We start from the raw sequence: 25809 nt of genomic DNA, 5'->3' as shown, positions 1-25809 counted from the left end.
AAAAAGAAAAAAATGAGACGTGATTTTCTTTCTCCTGTGCTTGGTGGGGGAAAGTGAACTGTTTGTCTGAACATTGAGCTGCTATTGTTAAACATGTCTGTCAGACCCATTTCTTTTGGAGTAGCATTGTGTGCAGATAGATATTGTAAAGAACTGTTTTCCATTCTTGCGTACAAAATAAAACACTTGGGGAGTATTTCCTTAATCAAACCTTAATCCCTAATCTCCTCAATGTAGCATAATTATAATCTCAATCTCAATTAAATAACTAAACATCATCTAAATATATGGGCTGCTTTCTCAGACTATGCAATATGACTCGATACCAATTTCACATCCTTGTAAAACATACAAGACCTGAGGATCCTAATCTTTTGCTAAAAAAACAGGGGAAACATTTGCATGTCTCATTGATTTGATGTGGCTTGAAGGTTGTATTCCAGAGTACTCTAAAGTGGTATAAGGAGACAAAAAACTCATGTGAACAGAAAACTAGTCTGCAGTGAAACAACAACAAAAGAATTTGAGGCAGAGCTGTGGTTTGTCTCAGGAATTCAGCTTGAAAGCTGAACCCCAAAGAGTCCTCTCTGCCCTGAAACTGTTGAATAGTAAAATTAGTTTATTAGGTGATACTTTCACAGTTAGCTAGCTGTGGCTAACAGCAGTGAAAGGCTAAACATCTTTTGTATCAATACAGTCGAACCTATTTTGTTAGACTGGTTGGACAAAGTTTTACCCATGGTCAGAGGAGGCAGTATAGATACAGCTTATGGGTGCATATGTTCATGAATTCTAATAAATCAAAATGTGCCCATTTACACAAATACAAACAGACAAATGTAGAGTGTTCTGCTGGATGACTCATTCTAGCTTAGGGTTCTTCTACTCTTCTACTCTGAACACAATAAATTCTGTTAAGAATAAAATCTGTTAAGAATTAAGTTAAGACTGGTCTACATTTGTCTGCTTCATTAAGAAAGATATTTTATAGTACTCTGTATCGTTGCTGTAAAGTTTTATTATTCTATACTGACACGTTATTAGCATGAACATTGTTATACGGATCATTTTACCAAACTAGTTCAAAATCAGAGTTCAAAATGCGTGGGGCTTTTGACTGACTTGGATTTTAGACTAAAATCCTTTTGCTTTGAGTGATCATACATTTTAATTATGTTTATTTTAATAAAACAAATGATTGAACATTCCATTCTGTCGCTACCAAAACACTTTGGGACTCAATTACTTCAAAACAAGGGGATCTAACTGCTCACCATGTGGCCATAAAGGACAGGAATGCAGTCTCACTTCCTGCTCTAAAATGGGGTGTGACTAAAATAAGGCTCCCCCTATGGACTAAAACTCTTTGTGTTTCAGTAGTGACATGACAACTTTAACTCATGATAAATCTAAATCTTTTAACCTCACTTTAAAAGATATCAATTAAAAAAATACAAAAACTTGTAGTTGAAATTTAGGGGTTGGAGTTCAGGACAGCCACCTCCCAATAGAAAGTACTCTATAAATGATGATTTCCTGTATATTTAGCTCATTAGCTGTTACTGACTACAAGAGTCAAACTAACAGCTCTCCATGCACAGACGCATCCCTTCCCGCTGAACTCAACACCTTTTTTGGCCACTTTGAGGACACTGCTTTGGAGCATCCAACCACCATTGCCCTGCCCTCCACCACCACAGATGAGCCACTAACCCTGGCTACAGAAGAGGTGTGGAGAGCACTGTCGCGGGTTCCTACCCGGAAGGCAGCTGGTCCAGACGGTATCCCAGGCAGAGTAATAAAAGCGTGTGCCAACCAACTCGCGACACCCTTCACAGACATTTATAATGTCTCACTGGCGCAGTCCATCGTCCCTGCCTGCTTTAAAACAACAACCATTGTCCCCATTCCAAAGAAAACCAACATCTCCTGCCTGAATGACTACCGTCCCATCGCTCTCACACCCATAGTGATGAAGTGTTTTGAGAGGCTGATCCTCCATCACATAAAGAACAGCCTCCCGAGCACCCTGGACCCACACCAGTTTGCATACCGGGCAAACAGATCTACGGACGATGCTGTCACCTTGGCAATGCACACCGCACTCAACCATCTGGAGGGAACAAACACATACGTCAGAATGCTGTTTGTTGACTTCAGCTCCACTTTCAACACCATCATCCCATCCAGACTGGTCTCCAAGCTCAACATCCTTGGAATAACTAACTCCCTCTGCAACTGGATCATGGACTTCCTCACTGGCAGACCACAGTCTGTCAGAATGGGTGACCACACCTCCCCCACCCTCACACTCAGCACCGGATGCCCACAAGGCTGCGTACTCTCACCCCTGCTCTTCACCCTGTACACCCAAGACTGCTCTGCCAAGCACAGCACCAACACCATCATCAAGTTTGCTGACGACACTACAGTCATCGGCAACATCACCAACGATGATGAGGGAGCATACAGGGAAGAAGTGAAGCTCCTCGCTGAATGGTGCACTGCCAACAACCTCTCCCTCAACGTCAGCAAAACCAAGGAGCTGATTGTTGACTTCAGGCGGGGGAGCAGAGTGCATGCACCGCTGAGCATCGAGGGGACGACGGTGGAGAGAGTGAGCAGCTTCAAGTTCCTCGGGGTCCACATTTCTGAGGATCTCACCTGGTCACTGAACACATCCCACATCATCAGGAAAGCACAGCAACGGCTCCACTTCCTCCGACGGCTGAAGAGAGTCAACCTGCCACAACAGCTTCTCTGCAACTTCTACAGATCCACTGTGGAGAGCATTCTGAGCAGCTGCATCACAGTCTGGTACGGCAGTGCCACTGCTGCTGAACACAAGGCCCTGCAGAGAGTGGTGAAAACTGCCCAGCGCATCACCGCGGCTGCCCTCCCACCCATGCAGGACCTTTACAGCAAGAGATGTCTGAGGAAGGCCCTCTGCATCTCCTCCGACCCCACACACCCCAGCCACCCGCTGTTCCAGCCTCTGCCTTCTGGAAGGAGGTACAGGAACATCAGAGCCAGAACCACCAGACTCAGAAACAGCTTTTTCCCCCGTGCTGTTAAACTGGTGTCACCAGCTACACTACCCTCAACCTGAACTCATACAGACTGACCTCTGTTCACACTACTTCACACCAACCTCAACCTGATTAACAGACTGACCTCTGTCCTCCCCCTACTATCCCTCAGATCGCCATCAGCTCAGAGACTGTATGCACCATGCACTTTAACCCATAGTTTGTTGCTCCCTGCCCTCTACATACCCTATTGCACCTACTGTTATATTAACAGTGTTAAAGTACCAGCACACCTACTGCAGTGTATATACTTGTATTTATTTTCTGTATTTATTGTTCAATGTCCCTGCACTATGTCCTGTCCTGCACTATGTTGTCTGTAATTGCACTGGAGATCTAGCCTAAAAGTGTTTCATTGTACTGTACAACCCTGTTTCAGTATAATGACAATAAAATTGAAAGTTGAATTGAATTACTACCTCAATTAATGTGTTGGGTTTAAATAGATCATAACATAACATTTGTAGATCTGAATAGTTAAACACTTTTTAAAATATTTTTTTAAATAGTTTTTTTTTTTTTACTGTGGGACCACAGTTTAAACTAATTCAGCAGAATGGTTCACATCTTAGTTTAAGTTTCAGTTATGATTATCTTTGTTATTGTCTTAGGTACCAATGTAGAGGCAATTTATCAATTTATAATGTAGAAGGTTGGTTAGACATTAGAAGGGAATCCCAGTTTTCTCATGATTTAGTGGTCAAATAAATTCATATTTTGGACAGTTAAGTAGGAACAGCAGCTCTTTCTCTGTTTCTTCTATACCTCCTCCTTTCTCAATGACCAGGCTGTGGTCACTGAGCCTGTATTTGGTGAGGATCCGTCTTTGCTTCATATTCTGGACACTTACAAGACATTCTCTCTCTCTCTCTCTCTCTCTCTCTCTCTCTCTCTCAAGTTCAAGTTCAAGTTCAAAATAGCTTTATTAGCATGACTGTGAAGTACAGTATTGCTAAAGCATCACAACAGTAGAAGTGAACAACAAAAACAGTAAAAAAAAATAAATAAAACAATTAAAAAAACAGAACAAGATAAAAGAACCAACATAAATAATAACCATATTATTATAATCACAATATTAGAGTATTATTATTATTATCACTGTTTATAATTATAACCATACATTAGTAAACTAATGACATTTGCAATGTTGGGGGTCAGTGGAGTGGGGGTATGGAGGGTGGGGGGTATGGGGAGGTTACTACCTGCTGTCTCTCAGGCGGTGACATGTTGTTACATATTTAGCAGCCAGGGGGGCTGTGGGCCCCTCTCCAAGGAATATTCGTAATTTCTCCAATTCTGTACATTTTTCAAAATTTGGGATTAATTTGTTGAATTTGTTTGTGTAAATTTCCCTTGTTTGTTTGTATTTTTCACAGTGAAGAAGAAAGTGCATCTCTGTCTCGACCTCACCTGTCAGACAGTGACCACACCGCCTCTCCTCTCTGGGCAGCCAGGACTTTTTATACCTGCCCCGTTCTATGGCCAGGCTGTGGTCACTGAGTCTGTACTTGGTCAGGATCTGTCTCTGCTTTGTATCTCTGATAGTCAGGAGATACTCTTCCAATTCATATTCTGTTTTTAGGGCCTGATAGCATTTTAATTTACTCTGAGTGTTAATTTCTTTACTCCAATGTTCCAGATAATCATTCTTACTGTTTTTGATGGCATGATTGATGTTTAGTTTGGGCTGTAAAGCAGTGCTGGAGCGAGGCTGCTGTGTGTTAGGATCTGTTAGTGGGTTAATAAGCCTCAGAACCAGCTGACTGAGGGAGCTCTTCTCAGGGTTCAGTTCTTGGGTCTGTAGCGCCTTAAACTGCAGCGTTTCTCTGGGACTCGTTTTCAGGTGCATCCAGAAATTTAGAGATCTTTTTTGAATGTTTATTAACAGAGGAAATCGGCCTAATTCTGCCCTGCATGCGTTGGTTGGTGTTTTTCTTTGGACTTTCAGGATCGTTCTGCAGAATTCTGCATGCAGGGCTTCTGTTGGATGCTTGTCCCATCTAGTGTAGCCGTGCTCACTGAGTGGACCCCACACCTCACTCCCATACAGCGCAATGGGCTGGATCACACTATCAAACACTTTACACCAGATTGAGATGGGAATGTCAATACTGTAGAGTCTCCTCCTGATTGCGTACAGCGCTCTGCGAGCTTTTTCCTTTAGTGCATTCACTGCCGGACTGAAACTCCCAGATGCAGTAACGATGAGGCCGAGGTAAGTGTACTGCATCGTGTGCTCCAGGGCGGTGCTGCCCAAAGTCAACTGGTACCTGTGTTCCTGACACCTGGGCCTTTTCTGGAAGATCATAACTTTTGTCTTCTTCAGGTTTACTGCCAGGGCCCAGTTCTGGCAGTACTGCTCCAGCAGGTCCAGGTGCTGCTGTAGCCCCTCTGCACTCGGAGACAGCAGCACCAGGTCGTCTGCGTAGAGCAGGAACTTCACCTCCTCATCCTGTAGAGCGAGTCCAGGAGCTACAGACTGTTCCAGCTGCACCGCTAACTCATTAATGTAGATGTTGAACAGTGTTGGACTCAGGCTGCAGCCCTGCCTCACTCCTCTTTTCTGAGTGAAGAATTCTGTATGTTTGTCTCCAATTCTTATCGCACATTTGTTTTCCGAATACATCGATTTGATTATATCGTAAGCTTTACCCCCTACACCGCTCTGTAGAAGTTTATAGCAAAGCCCTTCATGCCAAATAGAATCAAATGCCTTCTTGAAATCTACAAAACAGGCAAAAAATTTTCCATTTTTTGTTTGGTGTACGTGTTGATTAATTAGGGTGTGTAGCGTGTAAATGTGGTCGGTAGTTCTGTGATTTGGAACGAAGCCAATCTGATTCTTGCTCAGGACATTGTGTTCGTTAAGGAAAGTTAGAATTCTGTTATTTAAAATGCTATTAAACACTTTCCCCAGATTACTGCTCACACAGATGCCTCTGAAATTGTTAGGGTCCAATTTATCTCCACTCTTATGGATCGGGGTTAGAAGTCCTTGGCTCCAGATGTCAGGAAAACAGCCTGAACTCAGGATGAGGTTGAATAATTTGAGCACTGCCCTCTGCAGCTCAGGAGTGCTGTTTTTCAGCATTTCATTTCTGATGCTGTCAGGGCCACAAGCCTTTTTAGGTTTTAATGATTTGAGTTTTTGAGCCAATTCTTCTTGAGTTATTGGATAATCGAGTGGGTTTTGGTTGTCTTTGATTGTGTATTCAAGTGATTGTAATTTTTGCATGACCAGATTGTGATTGGAATTTACATCTTTTTGAGAGATTTCTTTGTAAAGATTTTCAAAATGTTTTTTCCAAATGTGGCTGTTTTGTATAGGTATGTCTTGTGGTTTTGTTGTGCTCAAGTTATTCCACATCTCCCAGAACTGATTTTGTTTAACAGAATCTTCTATTTCTCTGAGAGTTTTGTTCATGTGATTTTGTTTTTTGATTTGGATTGTACTTTTATAATGTTTAAGAGTTTCACAGTATTTTTGTCTCAGATTTTGATTGTCAGGTTGTCTGTGTTTTAGATTTGAAAAATTTCTTAGTTCTTTTCTAATTGATTGGCATTCGAAATCAAACCATTTTTCTTAGTCCAATTTTTTTACTTGTGTTCCTTTTTTTCTTTGAAGGTGAGCTATAGAAGATGCTGTGTGAAAAATGCTGTTGATTTGATTCATAGCAAGGTTTACACTGCTCTCTCTCTCTCTCTCTCTCTCTTTCTCTCTCTCTCTCTCTCTCGACCACACAGCGTCGCTTCTACTGTGTCTTTAAGCCGTTGCCATGGAGAAGCATTCGGCTTGTCTATGCGTCATCAGTCGGCGTGTTTACGAGGGCCGGAGAGTTGAACGGAAAAAAATCAACTTCATTCAAAACGCATTCAAACGGATGGTAAGGATGTTAGTTAATTAGTCATTAATTACTTTGGTATATGTATATACACTCTTAGACCGTTGGCTGTTCTTTATATTAAAAAGACGTTTTTAAATGATACATCGTCGAGTATTTCCTGTGTATCGTGACTCATTGCTGCCTCAGGAATCCTGTTTCCAGCAGCGGCAACAGCATGTATTTGAGTGGCATTAAACAGGCTGTGATATTTATCTAAAGCATATAGTCCATCAGAAATTCACGTTTTCACTTTAGAACTGAAAAAAAAAAAAACTCTGAAAATAGACAAATACTATAAAATAGACAAAAACCCAACAGACAATCTACTGGACATAACAGACAGATTTCTAGCCTTTATAACTATTTTTTATTAGCTTCAAGGCTGCCCTGTCTTATTCACCCTGGACTCTTTTCCTACTATGTTCTCATATCTGTATATCAGCATATCTGTACATCATAACCTGCTAGATATTTGACAGATTTTTAACATCAGTCACTGGATTATCCCATGGATCTTTACTATGTAGGAGCCAAGCGCCTCTGTTTAATCTCACTTATAAATTTGTTTGTATTATAATTCCTCTCTTTCTCAGGCTTTTTCATCAGTTTTCACCCTTGGCTTGGTCATTAGGTGTCTAGACCCAATTGATCCAAATTGAATCAAATAACCTAATAAATCTATGTTTTTTCCATCTAGGTGACTGCTATAAGCAGCATAAGGAACACTTTGTGCAGTTACTGTAAGAAATCCACAGAGCATTCACTGCCATCATGTGTGAGGGACCTTCTATGATCTCTGGGCCCATTCCACCAGACCCCTCCCTTTTCCCCGAATACTACAAACGACCAGCCTCCGGTAAGGAGAAGGCCTTCATACGGATGTGAGATTGAGATAATTTTTTGCACATATCTCATATATTCTCTTCCGTTCTTTTTTGTCCATTTTGAAGCTCGGGGTCGTCTGGAAGGGAATTCTCAGAGTGGATCTTTAGCCCTACTGAATGGGCCCTTAGCTCCAGACCCTGCGTTGTACCCAAGCTACTACAGTGCCCGTGCTCCTCGTCCTCCTCGCATTGGCCCCAATGCCACACACATCCTGGAAAGAAGCCAGAAAGGAGAAGTGGGGGCCATCCTTAGACTGGAGGGTGTCTCCCTGATTCCCAACCCCGTAAAACACAGTAAGATTACAACAACTGTTATTGACAACCTTATGTTAAATTTAAGTTCTTGATGTAGATAATGGTTTAGCCTGCTTTTAGCTAACCAGTCTTTTAGAAAATGACTTCAAGTGAATTACCTCTCCTCTTACTGGTGCACACATGCACATTTCTAATATTCTCCTATATGGTTATTTATGCTGCTGTTATATCACTTGTTATCCTCTATTCTTTCCTTTTCCTCAGAACCTGCAGTGCGTGATTATGGCAAAGAGAACGTCCGCAGGCTGCGGGAGATCCAGAGACGGTTCCGTGAGCAGGAGGCACAGAAAGAACATGCAAAGCCAGTTCCTGTTAAAGCTCTGTGGAGCTCTCCCAAATACCAGGACATCTCCTCGAGGGTCATGGCCCAGTTACAAGTAAGTGTTTAATGCTTATGCACAAAATAGATTATAGATAGGAGTTGGCTGAAGTTTCATAAATGTATCACATTTGGCCACTAGCCTGACATAACTATGTGTATACTAAGGCCTGACTGATATATCTGCCCATGCTATTATTGGTATGGGCCAATAATTTCACTGAGAGCATGCTGTAAATTAGCACCAATTTTTATTGTGGCATCAACAGAAAGATCTATAGTTTTGACTCAAGCAAAACTATAGATCGTTATACCACTGAGAAACTTAATATGAGACATTCTCTATTTAACCATATAATAATAATACAGGTAGAACTGAATCGGAACAGAAGAATTATGAGAATTGGTAAGAATTACAAAGACATATAAAATGCACTCAAGCCCCACTTTTAGCATGGGAATAACATGGTACAAATGCACAAAAAACTTTTTAATTAAGGGAATTAATGAAAAACAATAACAATAAGAAGTAATTACCAGAAACCCAAACCTCAAAGAATTCTGGGTGGCTCCACTCCATCACTGCAATATTTATATTATTTAAGGCTGTGAGTTTCTGCTGTTTATTTGAGTTAAAGAAGTGTGACAACTGAGAACTGACAATCACATCTGTCTTAAAGCACTGTTTAACTATAACTATTGGAGTATAAAATTAGGATCTAAAATAAAAACATAAAATTCACATTAATATCAGCCATAAAATGTTCATGTTGATCAGGCCCTAGTGTGTACTTATGTTTCTGATCTCTCCTACTGTTATTCTCTCTGAAGGAGAAAACACCTCCAAAGAGGCCAGAATGTCAGAACTTCCTAAGAGCCCACTCTGTCTGCGGTGCAGGTGGTCGACCTCAGCCTCGTCGGCCTCTTTCAGCACCAACTTCCCCTTCTGAAAACAACCCAAACCCTCAGACATCAGACTCAGATTCAGAGGTACACTCGCACAGTCCCTCACACTCACACTTGTAATTATTGTAAATACTGTTGATAGAAAGCAGCTGATAGTGATAGTGAAACATATTTGTATACACGTATGTTTTCAGGTTTATATGTTACTAGATGGCATTGAATACCCAAACTGTAATAGTTACTTTGCTCTTTGTATACTGTGCAAAGTAACTGTGACTAGTGATTATACACACAGTGTGATTCATGTGTAGTGGTATGTTATTGACGTTATTGGTGTTACATTGAAACAAGTGCAAAACGTGTGAATTTACAAGCAGTGAATCAGTTTCCACTGTGGGAAAAAAAACGGCCACTAACCTCTTCTTAACATATCGTTTGTAAATCATATCCCAGAATTTACCATCATATACATACAATTTTAATGATATACGCTCTCAAGTCATCCAGGTATGAGCCAAAAAACAGGAAATGTTCAGCAGACTCATGAACCGTTGTTTGTCCTCCGTGATAAAATTGGCCCAGTCACAGAATACTTAAATCTGATTGTGTGCCTGATCCTCAATTGTTTGTCTGTTTGCAATTACTACTCAATTAAAGATCTAATGATCTAATCAAGATTCAAGTATGCAAATTCCAATTCATAATTGACAACATTCAAGCTGAATTGCTGATTTTACTGATATTGTGATGATTTGGATGATTTAATCTCAAATTAAGCATTTTTCTGGTTGATAAAACATGCTCTAATTGAGACACACACACACGCCAACCTAACATGACTTTCACCTTTGACAAATATGTCGGAGATGAAGCTTTTGAATAACTATGAAATTAGGGTATGTAAATGTAGTGATATTTCTGTTTGTGATCATATTGCCATCAAAATGTAGTGGTATTGTGATTTGTGCTTTTGTAGATCCAGGTAAGAGGACACTTTGTGGACTTTGTGAGGCATAACGCACGTGCAGCAGCAAAGACGGCGATGAGACGCTCTCAGTCCCTACAGAACCTGCAAAACAAGCAGCCTCCAAGCGCAGTGAAGGGTCGTGTGCCACAATAGTGAGTGATTATATTAACCTTTAACAGAACAACATAGTCACTAGAGAAATGCACATCCTAATTTTTAGAATCAAGCTTACATTTTGTAATGTATGTGATCTGCATCTGCAGTTTATGGTATTACTTATGGTAATACAAATTCTGCCCATATGTGTGCCAGTAACTGGTCATTGTATGTCTTTCCTTTCCACCTCTTTTCCCACATCAAAGTCTGGAGGACAGAAAGGAGCTGTGGCGAAAAGAGGCGGAGGAGAGGACGAGGAACACACCTGACCCTTCTGTACCTGCTGGGCACACTCAGATGTCAGATAGAGAGAGGCAGGAAACTCTGAAGTCGCTCAAAGAAAGTGTGTCTTCTGTTACTCCTATTTTGAAGTCGGTGGTGTGCACTGCTGCGAAACAATCATTTAAAAATCAGAACTGTCGAGGCAGATATTGTATAAATGTCACAACCAATGCAACAGCAACATTATAGTGATGAAGATTTGATGACGATAATTTTCTTTCATCATTTAAAGACAAAGTTTTGACTGAGTTCTCTTTTGTTACTCTTTCAATGTGCTCACACACGTCAAATTCATCTGCTCAGGGCAGGGGTATGCAGCACAACCATTGTTACAGAATGTTCTGCATATTACTTGCAATAACACATTTCCACCAGAGATGTCTCCAAACCTTACATAGTGTAGCTTTAAACTCGATAAAAAACATTTATTAAAATGTACGTTTTTCATGACTCAGCAGTGATTAGCAATTTGCATGATGAGAATGCATATTTAAAATTCTCTTACTGGTCTCTTACATAGTAAGAAACAGAGCCCAATAGACATTCCTTTTTTGACACATTTTGAAGGTTTCCTATTGGAACTTTATTTAATAAAGTATTTTGACATCTCTGAAAAGTTCTACATGTTTTGCTATTGTTCAGTCCATTTTTATTATTTGGTCCTCCTAACGCAGTCTTACTACTCATTTTATCATGAGGAATACTAATATAATCAATAGTTACAGCTCTAGTCACAATGCATGATCTAGCACATAACAAACACTTGACAACACTTGAATGTTGACAAATATCTCTCTCTACGTCTCTCTCTCTCTCTCTCTCCCTCTCTATGTAGCGCACAGATCTCTGGTGAGCGAGCTGCTCTCTCTCCCAGTCAGAGCTGACACAGTAAGCGTGCGCTCCCGCCGTGCAGAGCTCGACCGACGCCTCTCTGAAGTTGAGGAGGCCATCAAGATATTCTCCCGTGATAAAGTCTATGTGAAAAATGACTCATGAACCATCATCAATCTAAATAACACATTCAGTGTTAATTGATTACCCATCACGTCCCTCAAGCAGGCTGCATGTTTGGTTTTACAGTTCTGTACCCATCACACATACTTACATACTTATTTACTATAAACACTAAAGATCAGTGGTCACTTATGTAAAACATCTTAAGTTATTTTGACCTTATGTAAGCTGCATAAAATCTCTTTTATAGAAGGTAAAACTAAACTGTTAAAAAAAATCATAACGATTCAATGTTTTATCCTTAAAAAGTTAGTAACCTGGTTGCCTTAAAATTCCCATTTCATTGAATTTCAAATAATAAGGAATGAAAAACACTGTTGTTCTGTTGTCTTACTGTTAGAATTTTTTACAGTGTAATTGTAAATTGTGTTTTAGACTATAGTTGTACGTTTTAGCACTTACATTTTTGACAGTTGCAAAATTTTAATTTAAATGTGCAACTACCATAAGCTTTAAACTAAAGATAAATACTTAAGATGTTTTATTCGACCAGTCACATTCATTTGGGTACATGAATTAGGTTCCTAAAATAAGTGTAAATAAAAAACTAAATTTAAAAATGAAAAAATTAGCAGTGGAGACAAAAGCTCATGTGTGAGATTGTAATCACAGAAAAAGTCGAAACTTCACTGTTAGTGAACACTGGAAAAAAAATTGTATTTTGTGATACAATGTGTTAATTATCGAAGACTTTTGTGCATATCATTATTCAAAAAAGTCATTTTGAAGTATGCATGGTTATTTTCTTAAGTGTTGACAATGTGCAGTATGTGGATCTTTTGTGTGTTGTCACATTAAGTAGCTAAGCCTTCAGCATTTATCACAGGTGTTTCAATTTAATGAGGCGCTGCCTTTGTCCAGAATCACTGTGCCTTTTGTTATGAAAGCAGTAGTGATGTGGATGTGTTGAGTTGTGAATAACACTACACTGGTAATAATAATTGCTCTGTAACAATAATATTAATCGTAATACTGATGATGATGATAATAATAGCAACCACATATTATTATTCTTATTCTTATTTATTATTATTATTATTATTATTATTAGTAGTAGTAGTAGTAGTAGTAGTAGTAGTAGTATTAGTATTTGCTGTTTGTGATGGTGCTCATTCATTTATGTTGGTATCATAGTACACCATTACTGCCTTTGAATCAATACGTGATCTGTTAGAGTTGTTAAATAAATATTTTAGATTGATTAAGTAAATGAAGATGCTTTATTGAACATGACGGCTAAATAGTTACCACAGTTATGTTACACCAGCTTTGAAGCAGCACAGTGTACAAGAGTATTACCATATTTTTTATTTACGCTTATGTATGTAGAATTTGGAGCATTTTAGATTTAAGTGATACTTTTCTTTAAAAAACAATTTCATAAAAATCATCCAGATCCTTTAAAAGCTTTTTTCTTTTTTTCATTTAAAAGCCTTTTGCTTTGTCTCAGCCGACATGTCCACGACAGCAGTGACGTAGCAGTGACGAGCTCTGCGTCCTCCGGACAGTGCTTTGTCTCCAGCCTTACAGCACCAACAGACTGATTTATACTGAAATTAAGTGAATATAAAACCACGCCGGTGATACCCATTAGTCAGACGTTTATCAGAGATAACTATGAGTAAACGGAAAGCGCCACAAGAGACCTTAAACGAGGGGATCACAGATTTTCTCATTGGTAAGCTCTGCGTTGCCCTGACAGTGAGCTAACGTTACTCACGTAGGTTAGGTTAGTTAGGTAGTGTTAGCTTAGCTAGCCCGAATATTAGCGAGATGTGTAATGTTAGCTAACATAATTGACCTGGCTGTGGTTTGTCCTTGTCGGCACTACTGACTTGCACATATTAAACTGATAGATTAAATATATCTCTAAACCACTGTTAAACAGTTACCCCTGCATGCTTCGTGCTGAGCAGCAGCTGGATTCAGTTAATGGTAACCTTAGCCTGCCTGACGCAGCTATTTAGCTAGCTAGCTAACGTTTGTTATTAATGTAGAAATGTTTACTAAAATGTTTACAGAACCTTTCAGAATGTTCAAAACAGACTTAAGGTTACACGAGCAGAATGATGAGCAGTATTCATTTCTCGAAAGCATTTATAAAGCCATTTCAAGTCAGCACGATTCTTGGGTACATTTAAATCCCCTTCCATTCAGCCCTGTTCAGCAGATTCGACATGTTTGATTCCTCTTTTTATTAAGTTCTTTTCTTGAATGTTACTCCACATTTGCCGGATCTACTTTTCTAACCTACTACTTTATCATCATCTTTTTTTCTTAGAATTGGCCAATTATGAAAGAAATGTCAACAGGGCCATCCATAAATACAATGCCTACAGGTAAACCAGTGAGATTACTTTAACTACAAATCCACTTGGTGCAGTTTGAAGTAGCAGTGGTGTAGCTTTGTATTTGTGATTCACATTTTAATGCCTAGGAAAGCTGCATCTGTGATTGCTAAATACCCAAACAAAATCAAAAGTGGCACTGAAGCAAAGAAGCTGGTAAATAAACAGTATTTCCCTCCATTCATATAGTGGCATATTGGTGTTTATATATAATATATGCATCTTGTATTTGTAAAATGACAAAAATTATTTTATCCTACCACTCTTCCTTCAGGATGGAGTTGGTGCCAAGATTGCTGAGAAAATAGATGAGTTTTTATCTACAGGGAAACTTCGTAAACTGGAAAAGGTAATTGAGTCTTCTGAAATATTGGTGTAAATTGTAAAGGAGAGGACAAGAATTTAAGAAAAGGCTGTTGTCATACAAACATGCGTCTTTGCGGCTGTTATACAAGTAGAATGGAAAAGAACACTATACACTCTAAATACACAATTTGGATGTGACCTCATGTTTGTCCTCTGCAGATTCGCAGTGATGACACCAGCTCATCTATCAACTTTTTAACTAGAGTGACTGGAATCGGGTAGGAATCATTTAGCTTTACTGAACATTATTTCTGTGTACTGTCTTGTAGTTGTATTTATCTCTCGCTGCTTCTTTCTTATTAGCCCGGCCGCTGCAAGGAAGTTTTATGATGAAGGAGTCAAGACCTTGGAAGGTTTGTTCCCCCCCTGTTCTCTACACCCTTTTCTGTTGTGTTTGTTCGAGTCAGCCTTCAGCCTTCAACATCCAACGCGGGTCTTTTTCATTGATTTCTCCTTCAGATCTGAAAAAGATTGAGCACAAGCTGAACCACCATCAGCAGATTGGCCTAAAGTGAGTGTGCATATTGTGTGTTGATAATTTATGTTTCAGTATCCATAAGGGTTAATGAAAGGATAATCGTTTGTATGTTGATAATTGTGTTGCATAAATATTGCATCAACATGAGTTTTTGGTGATCGGATCATGTTCTAATTTCACTTGACTGCATGAAAAGCTGACTTCTGACTTCTCAGTCACATCCTTAACAACACGTCCTTAGCAAAAGTGCTTAAGGCACTCATGTTACAAAGTAGAAAAACGCTTAATTTCTCATAAATACAAGTAAATTCATGTTATTTTACATGAATTACATGTTTATTTTCATGTTAAAACATAAAATTGGCATTTCATTTAATTGGTAACCTGTATATTTGTTTTCCATTTTCCCATGATGAAACATAACAGATAGTAATTTCACTATTCAAGTTCAAAGTGAACATGAGTAGTTTTTGATGTAAATGTAATACAATATTTAATCACACACTAAAATTGCCTAGTTTTTCTTTATATTATTGAGATATAATGGATAAATAGAAGTCTGAAACTAGTGTCAGTGTAATACTTGTAATATTTCTGTAAATGGTTTAGATGTTGTATGTCATTTGTCTCACTTTTCCTAAAGATACTTTGAAGAATTTGAGAAGAGAATTCCCCGTTCTGAGATGCAGAAAATGGAGGTGGGAGACTTTTCGTTATTAGTGCTGTCAGTTGCATTACAAAGCCTGACAGAATAATTGTAGTAATGTATTTACATGCCGTTTTCAGGCTCTGATCATACAAGAGCTAGAGAAGTTGGACCCGGAGTACATTGGCACCATTTGTGGCAGCTACAGACGAGGTTTGTGTAGTAACAATTAATGTAGTTATAAGTGATCTATGAATCATTAATATGCTCCATAATAGCTCTTAGCTGGACAACAGTATAAAGAACATTTCATCAGAAAGAATGTGATGTTAAGCATATGTAATGCACTGAATCTTTATCTAACATTCAGGAGCAGAGTCGAGTGGTGATATTGATATCCTGCTAACCCACCCAGACTTCACTTCCGAGTCTGAGAAACAAGTAAGCACTTAATACAATAAACATTTTATTTAGACTATTTGCCTTGTTTTTTTACTCAACCCTGTCTTACCTAACATCTGTTTGGTGGACGCTTTAAGGAAAAGTTCACCGGTTTTTCTAAATTTCTATATGATTAAATCCTTAACATGTAAACAAAGTCATTCAGAGTGGTTTGATATGAAATCATGAGTTCTAACGAAACTCATCAGATCAGAATTATTCGTAATGGTTGTGAAAGGGACCAGGTGTCTGTAGCGTTTAATGCATCAAAAGTCTCCCAGAAAGATGTAACAAAGTGTTTTTACATGTGTTGAGAGATACACTTTTAAGATAAAGTGTAATGCAACATAGTCCCAAAAGAAAATCTAATTTTACCAGATTTACAACTATTTTGTAATTATCAACATTACATAAAACCCTTAGCACCACTATAAAAAAAAATCTGAGTCTGCAAGTTTCCCATCAAACCACTCTAAATGACTTTGTTTAAATCTTAATGACTAAATAATTGGTGGAATTCTCCTTTCAGTTGGCTCTCTATTGGATCATGTTCTTCACGTATCCTAATAAATGCAATAACAGCATTGAGAAATCATGGTATTAAAAGAGTAGATTAAAATGTATCTGCTTTTTTGCCTAGGTATTACACTTGCCCATGCAATGTGTCTTGCTCAGATATTTCCCGTCTTCTCACAGATCCAAGAAAACAGGTTGGTGCAAGTTTTGTTTTGTTTTCTGTTTTCACCTTTTTCTTATTCTCTTCTCTTCCAGCCCAAACTGCTTCATGCAGTGGTGGAGCACCTGGAGTCTATTGGCTTTGTTACTGATACCCTATCCAAAGGAGACACTAAGTTTATGGTGAGAGCTCTTTTGATTCTCTTTCTTTTTCTTGCTCTCTTTTGCTGTCTTTCATGTTATGATTTCACTTCTCTTTTTTCAGGGCGTATGTCAGCTGCAGAGGCAGGAGGAGGATGAGAATGATTATGATCACCGGCGTATTGATATCAGGTGCACATTAATCACAGAGACTCTTTAATGTCTTTACATCCAGCTACTGCTCACGCCCTTCTTCTGCAAAATACAAATAGTTTTATATATGATCACATTGGGAGCTACTTGAGGCCATGCATTACAATAATTTTTACCACTGCTGCTTTAAAATACACTGTAGAAATCCTATATAAAATTGCTTTCATAAAATAACAGCAAAACACAAGATTATTAAATATTGTAATGTTCAAATACAACCATATAGGCAAAGAATATTGCATGAACTGCACAATGGTTTATCTTAAACTGCTCATAATATGTATTTTACAATGGCTTTGAACATGGTTTGGCCAGTTAAATTTTTGAACCAGATCTGCTGCTTTTACAAATCCATTTATGCTTCTCGCTGTCTTTGTCTCTTCAGGCTCATTCCTAAAGATCAGTATTACTGTGGTGTGCTGTACTTCACTGGAAGTGACATATTCAATAAGAATATGAGGACTCTCGCCCTGGAGAAAGGCTTTACCCTGAATGAGTACACTATCCGTCCACTAGGGGTCACTGGTAAGAAGGATAGATTTAGGTATACATTTAGATATGTTAAGGTACATCATTTAAAATGGAAAAAAAATTGTCCCTGTGCTATTAAGCTAAACCTTCCTAATGCTGCCAAAGTGTAATCCTCTAATGTTGGCATTTTCCATATTAGTTGTATAGTTGGTCTTTGTTCTGCTCATAGCAACTACAGAGATATATTTTTAAATCCCTTTTTAACATTAAAACATAAGATTACAACCAAGTTCCATACTTCACATTTGGTATATTATGTGAGAGAACGTAGATTCCCACAAAGCAGAGTTCTCTGAATTTTAATACCAAGGAGCACTATTTCACTCTTGATGTAGTGGTAGAAAATTTTGAAATCTGATAACATCTTTTTAGTGCTTAATATTTCATAAAATATCTTACTTAGAAAATAGAGTAAAAAATGGAAAATATAATTACGTCATGCGCGTGCAAACAGAGGCAGCATTTACACTGCAAGCTTTTTTGCAAAGTTCTGATGGGGCCAAACCTTTTTTCTGAAGGTCCCTACTTATTTTAAGAGTACTGTTGGAAAAATATTTGGCATTGGCAGGTGAAAAACAGTAACCCTTTTCTCTGTCTTAGGTGTACCTGGAGAGCCATTGCTGGTGGACAGTGAGAAGGACATATTTGACTACATCCATATGAAATACAGAGAACCAAAGGATCGCAGCGAGTGAAAAAAGATTGAGCCGGAGAGACTTCAATAAAGAGTGAACTTGGAGGTGCTTAGTCTCTTCATCGTCAGAGACAAAATCCCAAAACATACCACCTCAAGCTGTTTGCATGTGTGTGTGAGTGGGTAGCTCAGTGATAGGTCACAGTCTTTTTTTTTAATAAGCAAGAGAAGCCATTTAGGATGTAGAGTAGGGTGATATGTGTTTTGAGTGAATATATCAGCTATAAAGAAATAGCTAAGAGTCTTGATTTTATAGGCTGGGAGAATTATACATAATATCATGCGGATAGTGAGTCTGAACGACAGAAAAACCATCAGACTGAATGAAAGAGCTAGACAGTGCTGGCAATAAGCTGGTCTCATTTACATGTTTCTGTAGTAAATGCTTTTATTTGTTTTCATGAACTCAGTATTTTGTATACATGACCTTTTTTAAGGGGGTGGATATATTTCATGGGGAGGTAATATTATGTTATTTAAAATGTTTGTCATTTTTATTAAGGTGCTTTATCGTGTGGAAAAATTGCCCACCAAGCTGTGACAAATGGAAGCGAAACACTCTGTTTTCTATTCACATGCAGATCTGAAGTAGTGTTAAACTCATTTTATTGTTTTTGGGTTTAGATGAGCTAATTTTTGTTATTCATGAGAATGGATTGTGAGTGGTTTGGATTTGCAGTGATGAAAAAATGACTAAACACAACCATAATGCATCACAGTGTCTTTCCTTGGAAAATATTTTTGGTTATTATTTTTGTAAACATGATTGTCAGATACGAACATAGTAAAATGTAACTGAAAATTGAAGTAGATGATCAGAATGTTTCATGCTGCTATAAACTGGATGTTATGCGCTCACTGGCCACTTTACTAGGAACACCTGCCTTCTATCTACATTTACAGTTCATTTTTATCACGTCCACTTACCTTATGGTTGCACTTTGTAGTTCAACAATTACAGATTGTAGCCCATCTGTTTTGCTCTCAGTCTGCAAACAGCTGATCGGGTCTCTGTTTTTTACATTGTGCTTTTTTAATGAATGAATGAATGAAAAGAAGCCACCACACCAGACAACAAAGTGTTGTACTTCAGACCTCATGGAGCAACATGCAAAAGCCGCACATTACACAGGACTATGTAGAGTGCAGATGCACGACAGTGTTAAATGAATGCAGAATATACAACAAACACACAACACTGACTAGAGAGGAAAACAAGACAACAATATATGAGTGTTTCTACAATCATGGGCACTTTTGGCTTTCCAAATTACTAGAAAAAGAGTGAAAATGTTTCCACAATGTGTCCTTACCATAACAGAGTGTTGTGGTAAGGATGTCCTGGTAAAGACTCCTTTTACTGTTTTGAATATAACTGATAAATAGCATGTCCTGTGTTTCTGTGAATCCAGACACTTAAAGTAGGTTTTGCACATTTTGTTTATGTGTGAATTTTTTAAGTTTCCATCAATAGTAGGTATGTTTGGCTTTGGAAAAAAAAACTATATTTTAGATCATTTGGATAGTGTTGCGGTAAGGACATATAAATGTGGGACATGCATGTTTAGAGAAAAAAATACATTAATGACTGATCAACAGTATTTAATAATATTTTAATTTAAAATGTATACAGCGCTGTTTCAGTCTAAATGGTGTCATTTTGTAATTCAGTAATAACTTCTTTTTATGCAATGACAAACTATTTGACTCAAAATGTGCTTAATGCAGAGATGTATCATTTCTAAATGCATAATTGCATGTCATCAGCATAGCTATGAAAATTAATATCATATTTCTTGACAACATTACCCAGAGGTAAGTACAAAAAGAAAAGCAAAGACCCTAAAATTTAACCTTGTGGGACTCCACAAGAAGTGATTTTTTTTATAGTGCTCAAGATTTACTAACCTTCTTATTCATTTACATTGAAAGCTTTTCTGCTTAGGTGTGACTTTTCTTGAAACCAAACATTTTTTTCTGAAGGTAAAGTGAACTATGTCACATTTTGCCATAAACAGACCCTAAATATACTGTACTCCTAAACCGTTCTGTATGCATTATGCTCAAAATGTTAATATATATTTTAAAAAATGCACTGCCAGGACCTAAAAGTGCCTGTAGTTGCAGAAAGAAACGGGTGTATGAGCATCATATATATTTGAAAAGGCGTCAAAGCAGCATAGGACTGGAGGAACATTGTCAGCTGTAAACTGTACAAAAAGAATCAGTCTATGGTGGATGTTGGGGTCATGCTGAGATGTTAAAAGCTGCTTCTTTTAATAAAAAGAACAAGCATTAAGGTTTTGACCGGCTTTCACTCACCCGTTTGCTCGGCAGAGTAGCCTGTCACAGTGAAATAAGCATCATCAGACTTTAAAGCGTAATCGTTCACGCAGGGTAGGTGGTGACTGTTTCACTTTGCATAGCTGGGATAGTCAGAAGGTTGGACATGCTTCACGCTGGGGTGGTGTTCTGTCGAAATGTCCTACCATAGCGCATATTTATAGGTAACTTCCTTCCATAGGTAAGATATTTTGATACCCTATATCACCTTATCAGAAAGACAGGAATGGAGCCCCCTGGACAAACATTTCTAAATTAGTTGAGGCTCTGGGCTCCCACTACACAAAAATGATATCTTGGCAAGTGAAATCATCCTAAATCTCGTCAATATGTCTATTATTTCTCATTCGGAGAAGGAAATTATAAGATTATTTAACATATTTCTAGACATTTTTACTAAGTCGTTTTATTAAGGGAAACTATTTCACTGTACTGGCAGATAATTTTGCTTGTTTTATAATACTTGAGCAAAATTACCTGCCAATATAGTGAAATAATCTGGTACAGAACAACATAGATGTAAAGCAATGCGTAATGAGATTACTTTAATAGATAACATAATCCCATTAATTTTGAAATTACTTTGGATTATTTTTGAGTCATCTTCCAAAACTGAAATTATCTACACAAACATTAATACTAGCATTATGTACAGTCTGCTGATGCAGCGCTCTGTTCTGACTAAAAAATAGAAACAGACTTTTTGCTTTTCTCTCTATTATTGTGTTTATCTACTGTACTTGGATGGCTTGTTTTTCCCCCCAAAAAAATCTCACCGAAGAAGCTCCTCTCCATAATGTAGATTATCACTTTTTCATAACAGCATGTCTTTACGCGGTTTTGTCAACTACACGAGAACTATCATACCCATGACTGGGAGGTGGGGCTGCATTGATATTACTAAAAATAATCGTCGCAATCGAAAATAACATATAATGACATAGATGTTTAAAATGTATATATGTTACGGAATAGGTTATTTAACATCAACACGTACAGCATATCTAACTTGTATTGTCATGTTGCCCTGGGCTCATGGTGGCCTAAGCGGCTGCCTATCTTTGCATAGTGCAAAGACCCATCAGTATCCCAGTAACCCATAGGTTATCCTGACAGCCTAATTCACCTTTTCAGAAGGTAAGTAGTAATATAAAACTATGTCAGGATGAATACGTGAAGTAAGGCTGAATTATCAGCAAAACACAATAACCCGCTCGATGGGTGCAACAAAAACCTCCGCCCAGCCCTTGGCTTCACAAAGCAGTCCTAAATCAGAGGGCTGATCTCAGATCAGATTCTTCCGTATTTGTGACGGGCATGGTCACAAAAACTGATTCGAGATCAGCACTCATACTCCTGGGGTGGTTTGTGAATACAGACGCCGTCAGACTAACATAATCGCAGTTAACCCCTGTTCAGCTGACTTGTGACTGCTGTTCAGTGTTGCAGGCTAATGCAGAGGACGCTGATGAAATTTGTAAACTGCGATTGGAAAGCGGCTAAAACGAAACCTTCCTTCGTTTATACAAAAAATAAACAAGGAAATCATTGGTTTGTTTACTGCTAAGTGATTCGGCTCTTTCTAATTTTGGTTTAAGAAAGTTGAGGCTTCATCCAGATTTAACACAAGGTTGATGCGCGCGTTCGTTGCTATGGATACGAGTACAGCGTCTAAATCGCAAAGCATGACGGTTTGAAATAAAATGCGGGAGTAAAGTGTGGGGAGAACGCTGAGAATCTGACCAATCGCAAGACTGCGGCGGTAAGCGATAGCCAATGAGACACAAGACCGAGTACAACGAGTAGTCGGTAACACACCCACATTACTTTCAGTCAACCACTTAGCGGGAGTTCAGCAGAGGCGGTTGAAGCAATTCATTACTCTTCTCGTTGAACGGACTTGGAAATATCAGGTAAATAAATGCTTTGAATTGTGAAGGGCATCTATGTTTTGTTGGTGTGAAGCCTAGAGTGTCCTGCTTTAATCAGAGGGACTTGGTTCAGCTCCACTTTGAACGAAAGGTTTTTGCTTATTTTAACGCAGAAGTGAAGTGCGTTAGCTCACGGCCAGTCATTGTTTAGTCAGATAGCGATAATCTTGTCGTGGTCATTCAAAAACAGTATACAGTAATGGTTCATTTTACTGAATGGTTCAGTAATGTTGCCTGGTAACTATCATTCTGTAATATATTTTCTAGATGAACAGTCAGTTATAATGTTAGCTAACTAGTTACTTCTATAATGTAAATTAGGACCATATAATGATAAACAATAATAACCTATATTCGTTAGGGTTGAATGTCCTGTTGAATGTCCAACAGTGTCCAGATTTAGCGGCATTAATAACCAATTTATCAGCATCCGAAGCAATGCTGTGTCTGTCTGATACACGAGGGAGTAGGTCAGCAGCAGAATCTCGACAAGGTGGCCATAGCAACGACAGCGCGAATAGTGTGGACTTAGTGCTGATGAGATTGTTATGCAATAACGATGGAAGAAAAGGCTCTCCAACAACCCATGTGCTGATATTATGTAACCTCCTCGGGCTAGCGAAGCTGTGATGTGCTCTGCAAGAGCCTCGTTCAGCGTTAAATTGCACTGGGAGGGGATACGTTTAATACAGACGTTGCTTTTCGCATTTGCGTGTTAGGTGTGGAAATCTGCTGTGCTATTTGGCTCCGTGCTATCGTTGCACAACGCAGTGAAGCTGCACTAGACCGGCCTCGACTTTCTCAGCTGCTTCTGGGAGCGCACACGGTGACAGAAGATGCTCCAGTAATCGCATTCTCTGTAGTGTGAATGCGAGCAGCAAGCCATTTCACGGCCATTCCGAAAAGCTGAGGTAGGAGGAGCTGAGGTACCTAAAAGTGTGTTCTCCATGTCCCAAAATGACTCCCATGAGCCAAAAAAGAGCAATGGGGGGCGTTTGGGGGTAACCTTCTCCAGCAGAAAATACCTTGTAAATCTAAAGAAATATATATTTTCATTGTTGCAGAGCAGCCATGTCTGACAGGAAGGCAGTGATTAAAAATGCGGACATGTCCGAGGAGATGCAGCAGGACGCTGTTGAATGTGCCACCCAGGCTCTGGAGAAGTACAACATCGAGAAGGATATTGCTGCCTACATCAAAAAGGTAAGCCTTCAGAGTAACCAAGGCTGCCCGACATCCAGGTAGAACAGCTTGGAATGCAACCATCTGTGTACTTGAATGGTGGCAGAAAATAGACTTGACGTCGTATGATCCAAAATGCTTTGTGTTGTCAGTGAGAACTTAAAAGCTCTACCGAGACTCAAGTAGACTGCTTGTTAAACCTATTTCTCTTTCTCTCTCCCACAAGGAGTTTGACAAAAAGTACAACCCCACCTGGCACTGCATAGTGGGCAGGAATTTCGGCAGCTATGTAACCCATGAGACCAAGCACTTCATCTACTTCTACCTGGGCCAGGTGGCAATTCTGCTCTTCAAGTCTGGCTGAGCATCACCATCAGCTAACCATTAAATACTGACTGTACAGAAAGGCTGATCATTCCTGTTCTGGGACTAGCCTTCTTTTGGCTGCTTCTCCTTTTGTTCCTTGTTTTAAGAAAATGGTTGTGTAAGGGGGGAAAAGATGAGTAAAAAACGTGTATTTATTTTTGTTTCTATAAACACAGGTTGAACATTTTATGTCACTTTTAATTTTTTTAATTAAAGCAAATTGGTTTTGCTCTGTGGGTGGATGCAAGGATTTGTTTGGACACTAAGAGGGGGTGCTTTAAACCTGAAAATGCTACCTGTGAACCAAGATCTTGAGAAATTCAAGATGAATTGGTAAATGATTGGAAGGTGGAAGGCTTCAATAGAGACACACACTCAGGGTTGGTTATATTACTGTTGGTATGAGTATGTTGGCCTTACTGTTCTACATAGACCTCTAGTGTGTCTCTTAAATAAACATTAATGTGGCTTCACCATTTGCTGTTGTTTGATTTGGTTCAAGTCATCATGGAATGCTTTGTCAGGAATGTGTATTGTCTTTACGATTATTTTTATACTTGCACAAAGCTGGGTAACTGGGCAAAATGTTAAGAGACGGACTTCGGTACTTCTTCACAAATCACTGCTAGGAGAGGTTAGTAAATATGGTTCAGACCTTCAAGAGCAGGGGTGCCCAATCCTGGTCCTGGTAAGCTACCACCCTGCACAACTTTGCTCCAGCCCTACTCAAACACACCTGATCCAGGGAATGAAGACCTTTAGGAACATCTGTAACTTAGAGGAAGGTGTGTTGAATCTGAACTCTGCAGGATAGTAGTGACAGAATTTGGCACCCATTAAATTTACTAAATCTTAATAACTCAGGCATTATGATGTAAACAAAGTCATTTAGTGAATTCATGCAATATGTTCTGTTCAGAAACTTGCCAAACCAGAACTGTTCATAGCAGTGGTGACAGGAACTAGACATCAGAATTCTATTCTACGAGCTGCTGCACAGAAAGCTACTGCATGAAGTGGTTATGATGTTGCCTGATGGCCAAAACATTGTTTAAATGACAGGTCAGTGACGTACATGTAGGGAATGTTTTCCAGCTTTACCACTTTTACCATTATCATCACATATGAAAATTCAGAATACATGTAGCATCACTGGTAATTTTGGATCATAAATGAGTCACTGAATTTCTCTACAGTAACCAATTTCACATTAAACCATTTGATGTTTCCTAGTGTCTGAATCCAGAATCTAATATTGTGCAAGCTGCAAGGAACTCCAGAGGGGAGGCACATGGAATAAGTACCAATTATTGTACACTATGTGCAAATGTTTGGTTGTGCAACTAAGCCAAGCCATTCCCCTAAAGATTGTGATTCTGAAGTGTGATTAGGTGTTCTATCTTAATACAAATATCATGTCATGAATAGAATGGAAAAGTATTACTGCTACTGGGATTAGTCCTATTGACTACTATAGGATTTTTGTAGTGTTGTGAATGTAGTAAAAAGAATAAAATACTGACATTACAGCACAGTAAATAGCCCAAAGACACAAACATATTCTTCTATACTACAATCTGCCTAATATCCATATGAAAGTCAAATCTGTCCAATACAGACTACTTGAAGCATGTA

General features: G+C 38.7%; 3 protein-coding genes across 5 annotated transcripts; all 3 read left to right on the top strand.

The window, feature by feature from the left end:
• Nucleotides 1-6892: 6892 nt before the first annotated feature.
• Nucleotides 6893-11889, top strand: enkd1 (enkurin domain containing 1). The gene is made up of 8 exons (XM_036578032.1): nucleotides 6893-6976; nucleotides 7674-7832; nucleotides 7927-8154; nucleotides 8380-8552; nucleotides 9326-9484; nucleotides 10377-10519; nucleotides 10730-10866; nucleotides 11641-11889. Exons 2-8 carry the CDS (start codon nucleotides 7748-7750, stop codon nucleotides 11799-11801), a joined length of 1086 nt encoding a protein of 361 aa, XP_036433925.1. The 5' UTR covers nucleotides 6893-6976; nucleotides 7674-7747; the 3' UTR covers nucleotides 11802-11889.
• A 1387-nt stretch (nucleotides 11890-13276) lies between these two features.
• polb (polymerase (DNA directed), beta) lies at nucleotides 13277-19208 on the top strand. The gene is made up of 14 exons (XM_036578883.1): nucleotides 13277-13497; nucleotides 14101-14158; nucleotides 14257-14323; nucleotides 14442-14516; nucleotides 14693-14751; nucleotides 14837-14886; nucleotides 14993-15044; nucleotides 15655-15709; nucleotides 15798-15870; nucleotides 16028-16098; nucleotides 16870-16956; nucleotides 17039-17106; nucleotides 17513-17652; nucleotides 18259-19208. Exons 1-14 carry the CDS (start codon nucleotides 13437-13439, stop codon nucleotides 18351-18353), a joined length of 1011 nt encoding a protein of 336 aa, XP_036434776.1. The 5' UTR covers nucleotides 13277-13436; the 3' UTR covers nucleotides 18354-19208.
• Nucleotides 19209-22486: 3278 nt separating this feature from the next.
• On the top strand, nucleotides 22487-24650 carry dynll1 (dynein, light chain, LC8-type 1). Of its 3 annotated transcripts, XM_036578881.1 has the most exons (4): nucleotides 22530-22608; nucleotides 23346-23537; nucleotides 23691-23829; nucleotides 24035-24650. In XM_036578881.1, the coding sequence occupies exons 3-4, from the start codon at nucleotides 23698-23700 to the stop codon at nucleotides 24170-24172; spliced, it is 270 nt and encodes an 89-aa protein (XP_036434774.1). In that variant the 5' UTR covers nucleotides 22530-22608; nucleotides 23346-23537; nucleotides 23691-23697; the 3' UTR covers nucleotides 24173-24650. The 3 variants fall into 3 exon arrangements, with proteins under 3 accessions (XP_036434773.1, XP_036434775.1, XP_036434774.1); XM_036578880.1 differs by lacking the exon at nucleotides 23346-23537 and having other exon boundaries at nucleotides 22487-22608; XM_036578882.1 differs by lacking the exon at nucleotides 23346-23537 and having other exon boundaries at nucleotides 22515-22608; nucleotides 23696-23829.
• The last annotated feature ends 1159 nt before the right edge of the window (nucleotides 24651-25809 follow it).

The sequence above is a fragment of the Colossoma macropomum genome, unplaced genomic scaffold (genome assembly GCF_904425465.1).
Source record: "Colossoma macropomum unplaced genomic scaffold, Colossoma_macropomum, whole genome shotgun sequence".
In the NCBI taxonomy this organism is placed as follows: Eukaryota; Metazoa; Chordata; class Actinopteri; order Characiformes; family Serrasalmidae; genus Colossoma; species Colossoma macropomum.
The sequence above is the reverse complement of the archived record's forward strand: the minus strand, read 5'-3'. Positions and strand labels throughout refer to the sequence as shown.

Coding starts and splice junctions, on each gene's coding strand:
- polb (XM_036578883.1), top strand. CDS start 13,437: ATGAGTAAACGGAAAGCGCCACAAGAGACCTTAAACGAGGGGATCACA. Junction 14,887..14,992: donor AGGAGTCAAGACCTTGGAAG/GTTTGTTCCCCC, acceptor TTTCTCCTTCAG/ATCTGAAAAAGATTGAGCAC. Junction 17,653..18,258: donor CCGTCCACTAGGGGTCACTG/GTAAGAAGGATA, acceptor TCTCTGTCTTAG/GTGTACCTGGAGAGCCATTG.
- enkd1 (XM_036578032.1), top strand. CDS start 7,748: ATGTGTGAGGGACCTTCTATGATCTCTGGGCCCATTCCACCAGACCCC. Junction 8,155..8,379: donor TCCCAACCCCGTAAAACACA/GTAAGATTACAA, acceptor CCTTTTCCTCAG/AACCTGCAGTGCGTGATTAT. Junction 10,867..11,640: donor TCTGAAGTCGCTCAAAGAAA/GTGTGTCTTCTG, acceptor CTCTCTATGTAG/CGCACAGATCTCTGGTGAGC.
- dynll1 (XM_036578880.1), top strand. CDS start 23,698: ATGTCTGACAGGAAGGCAGTGATTAAAAATGCGGACATGTCCGAGGAG. Junction 23,830..24,034: donor TTGCTGCCTACATCAAAAAG/GTAAGCCTTCAG, acceptor CTCTCCCACAAG/GAGTTTGACAAAAAGTACAA.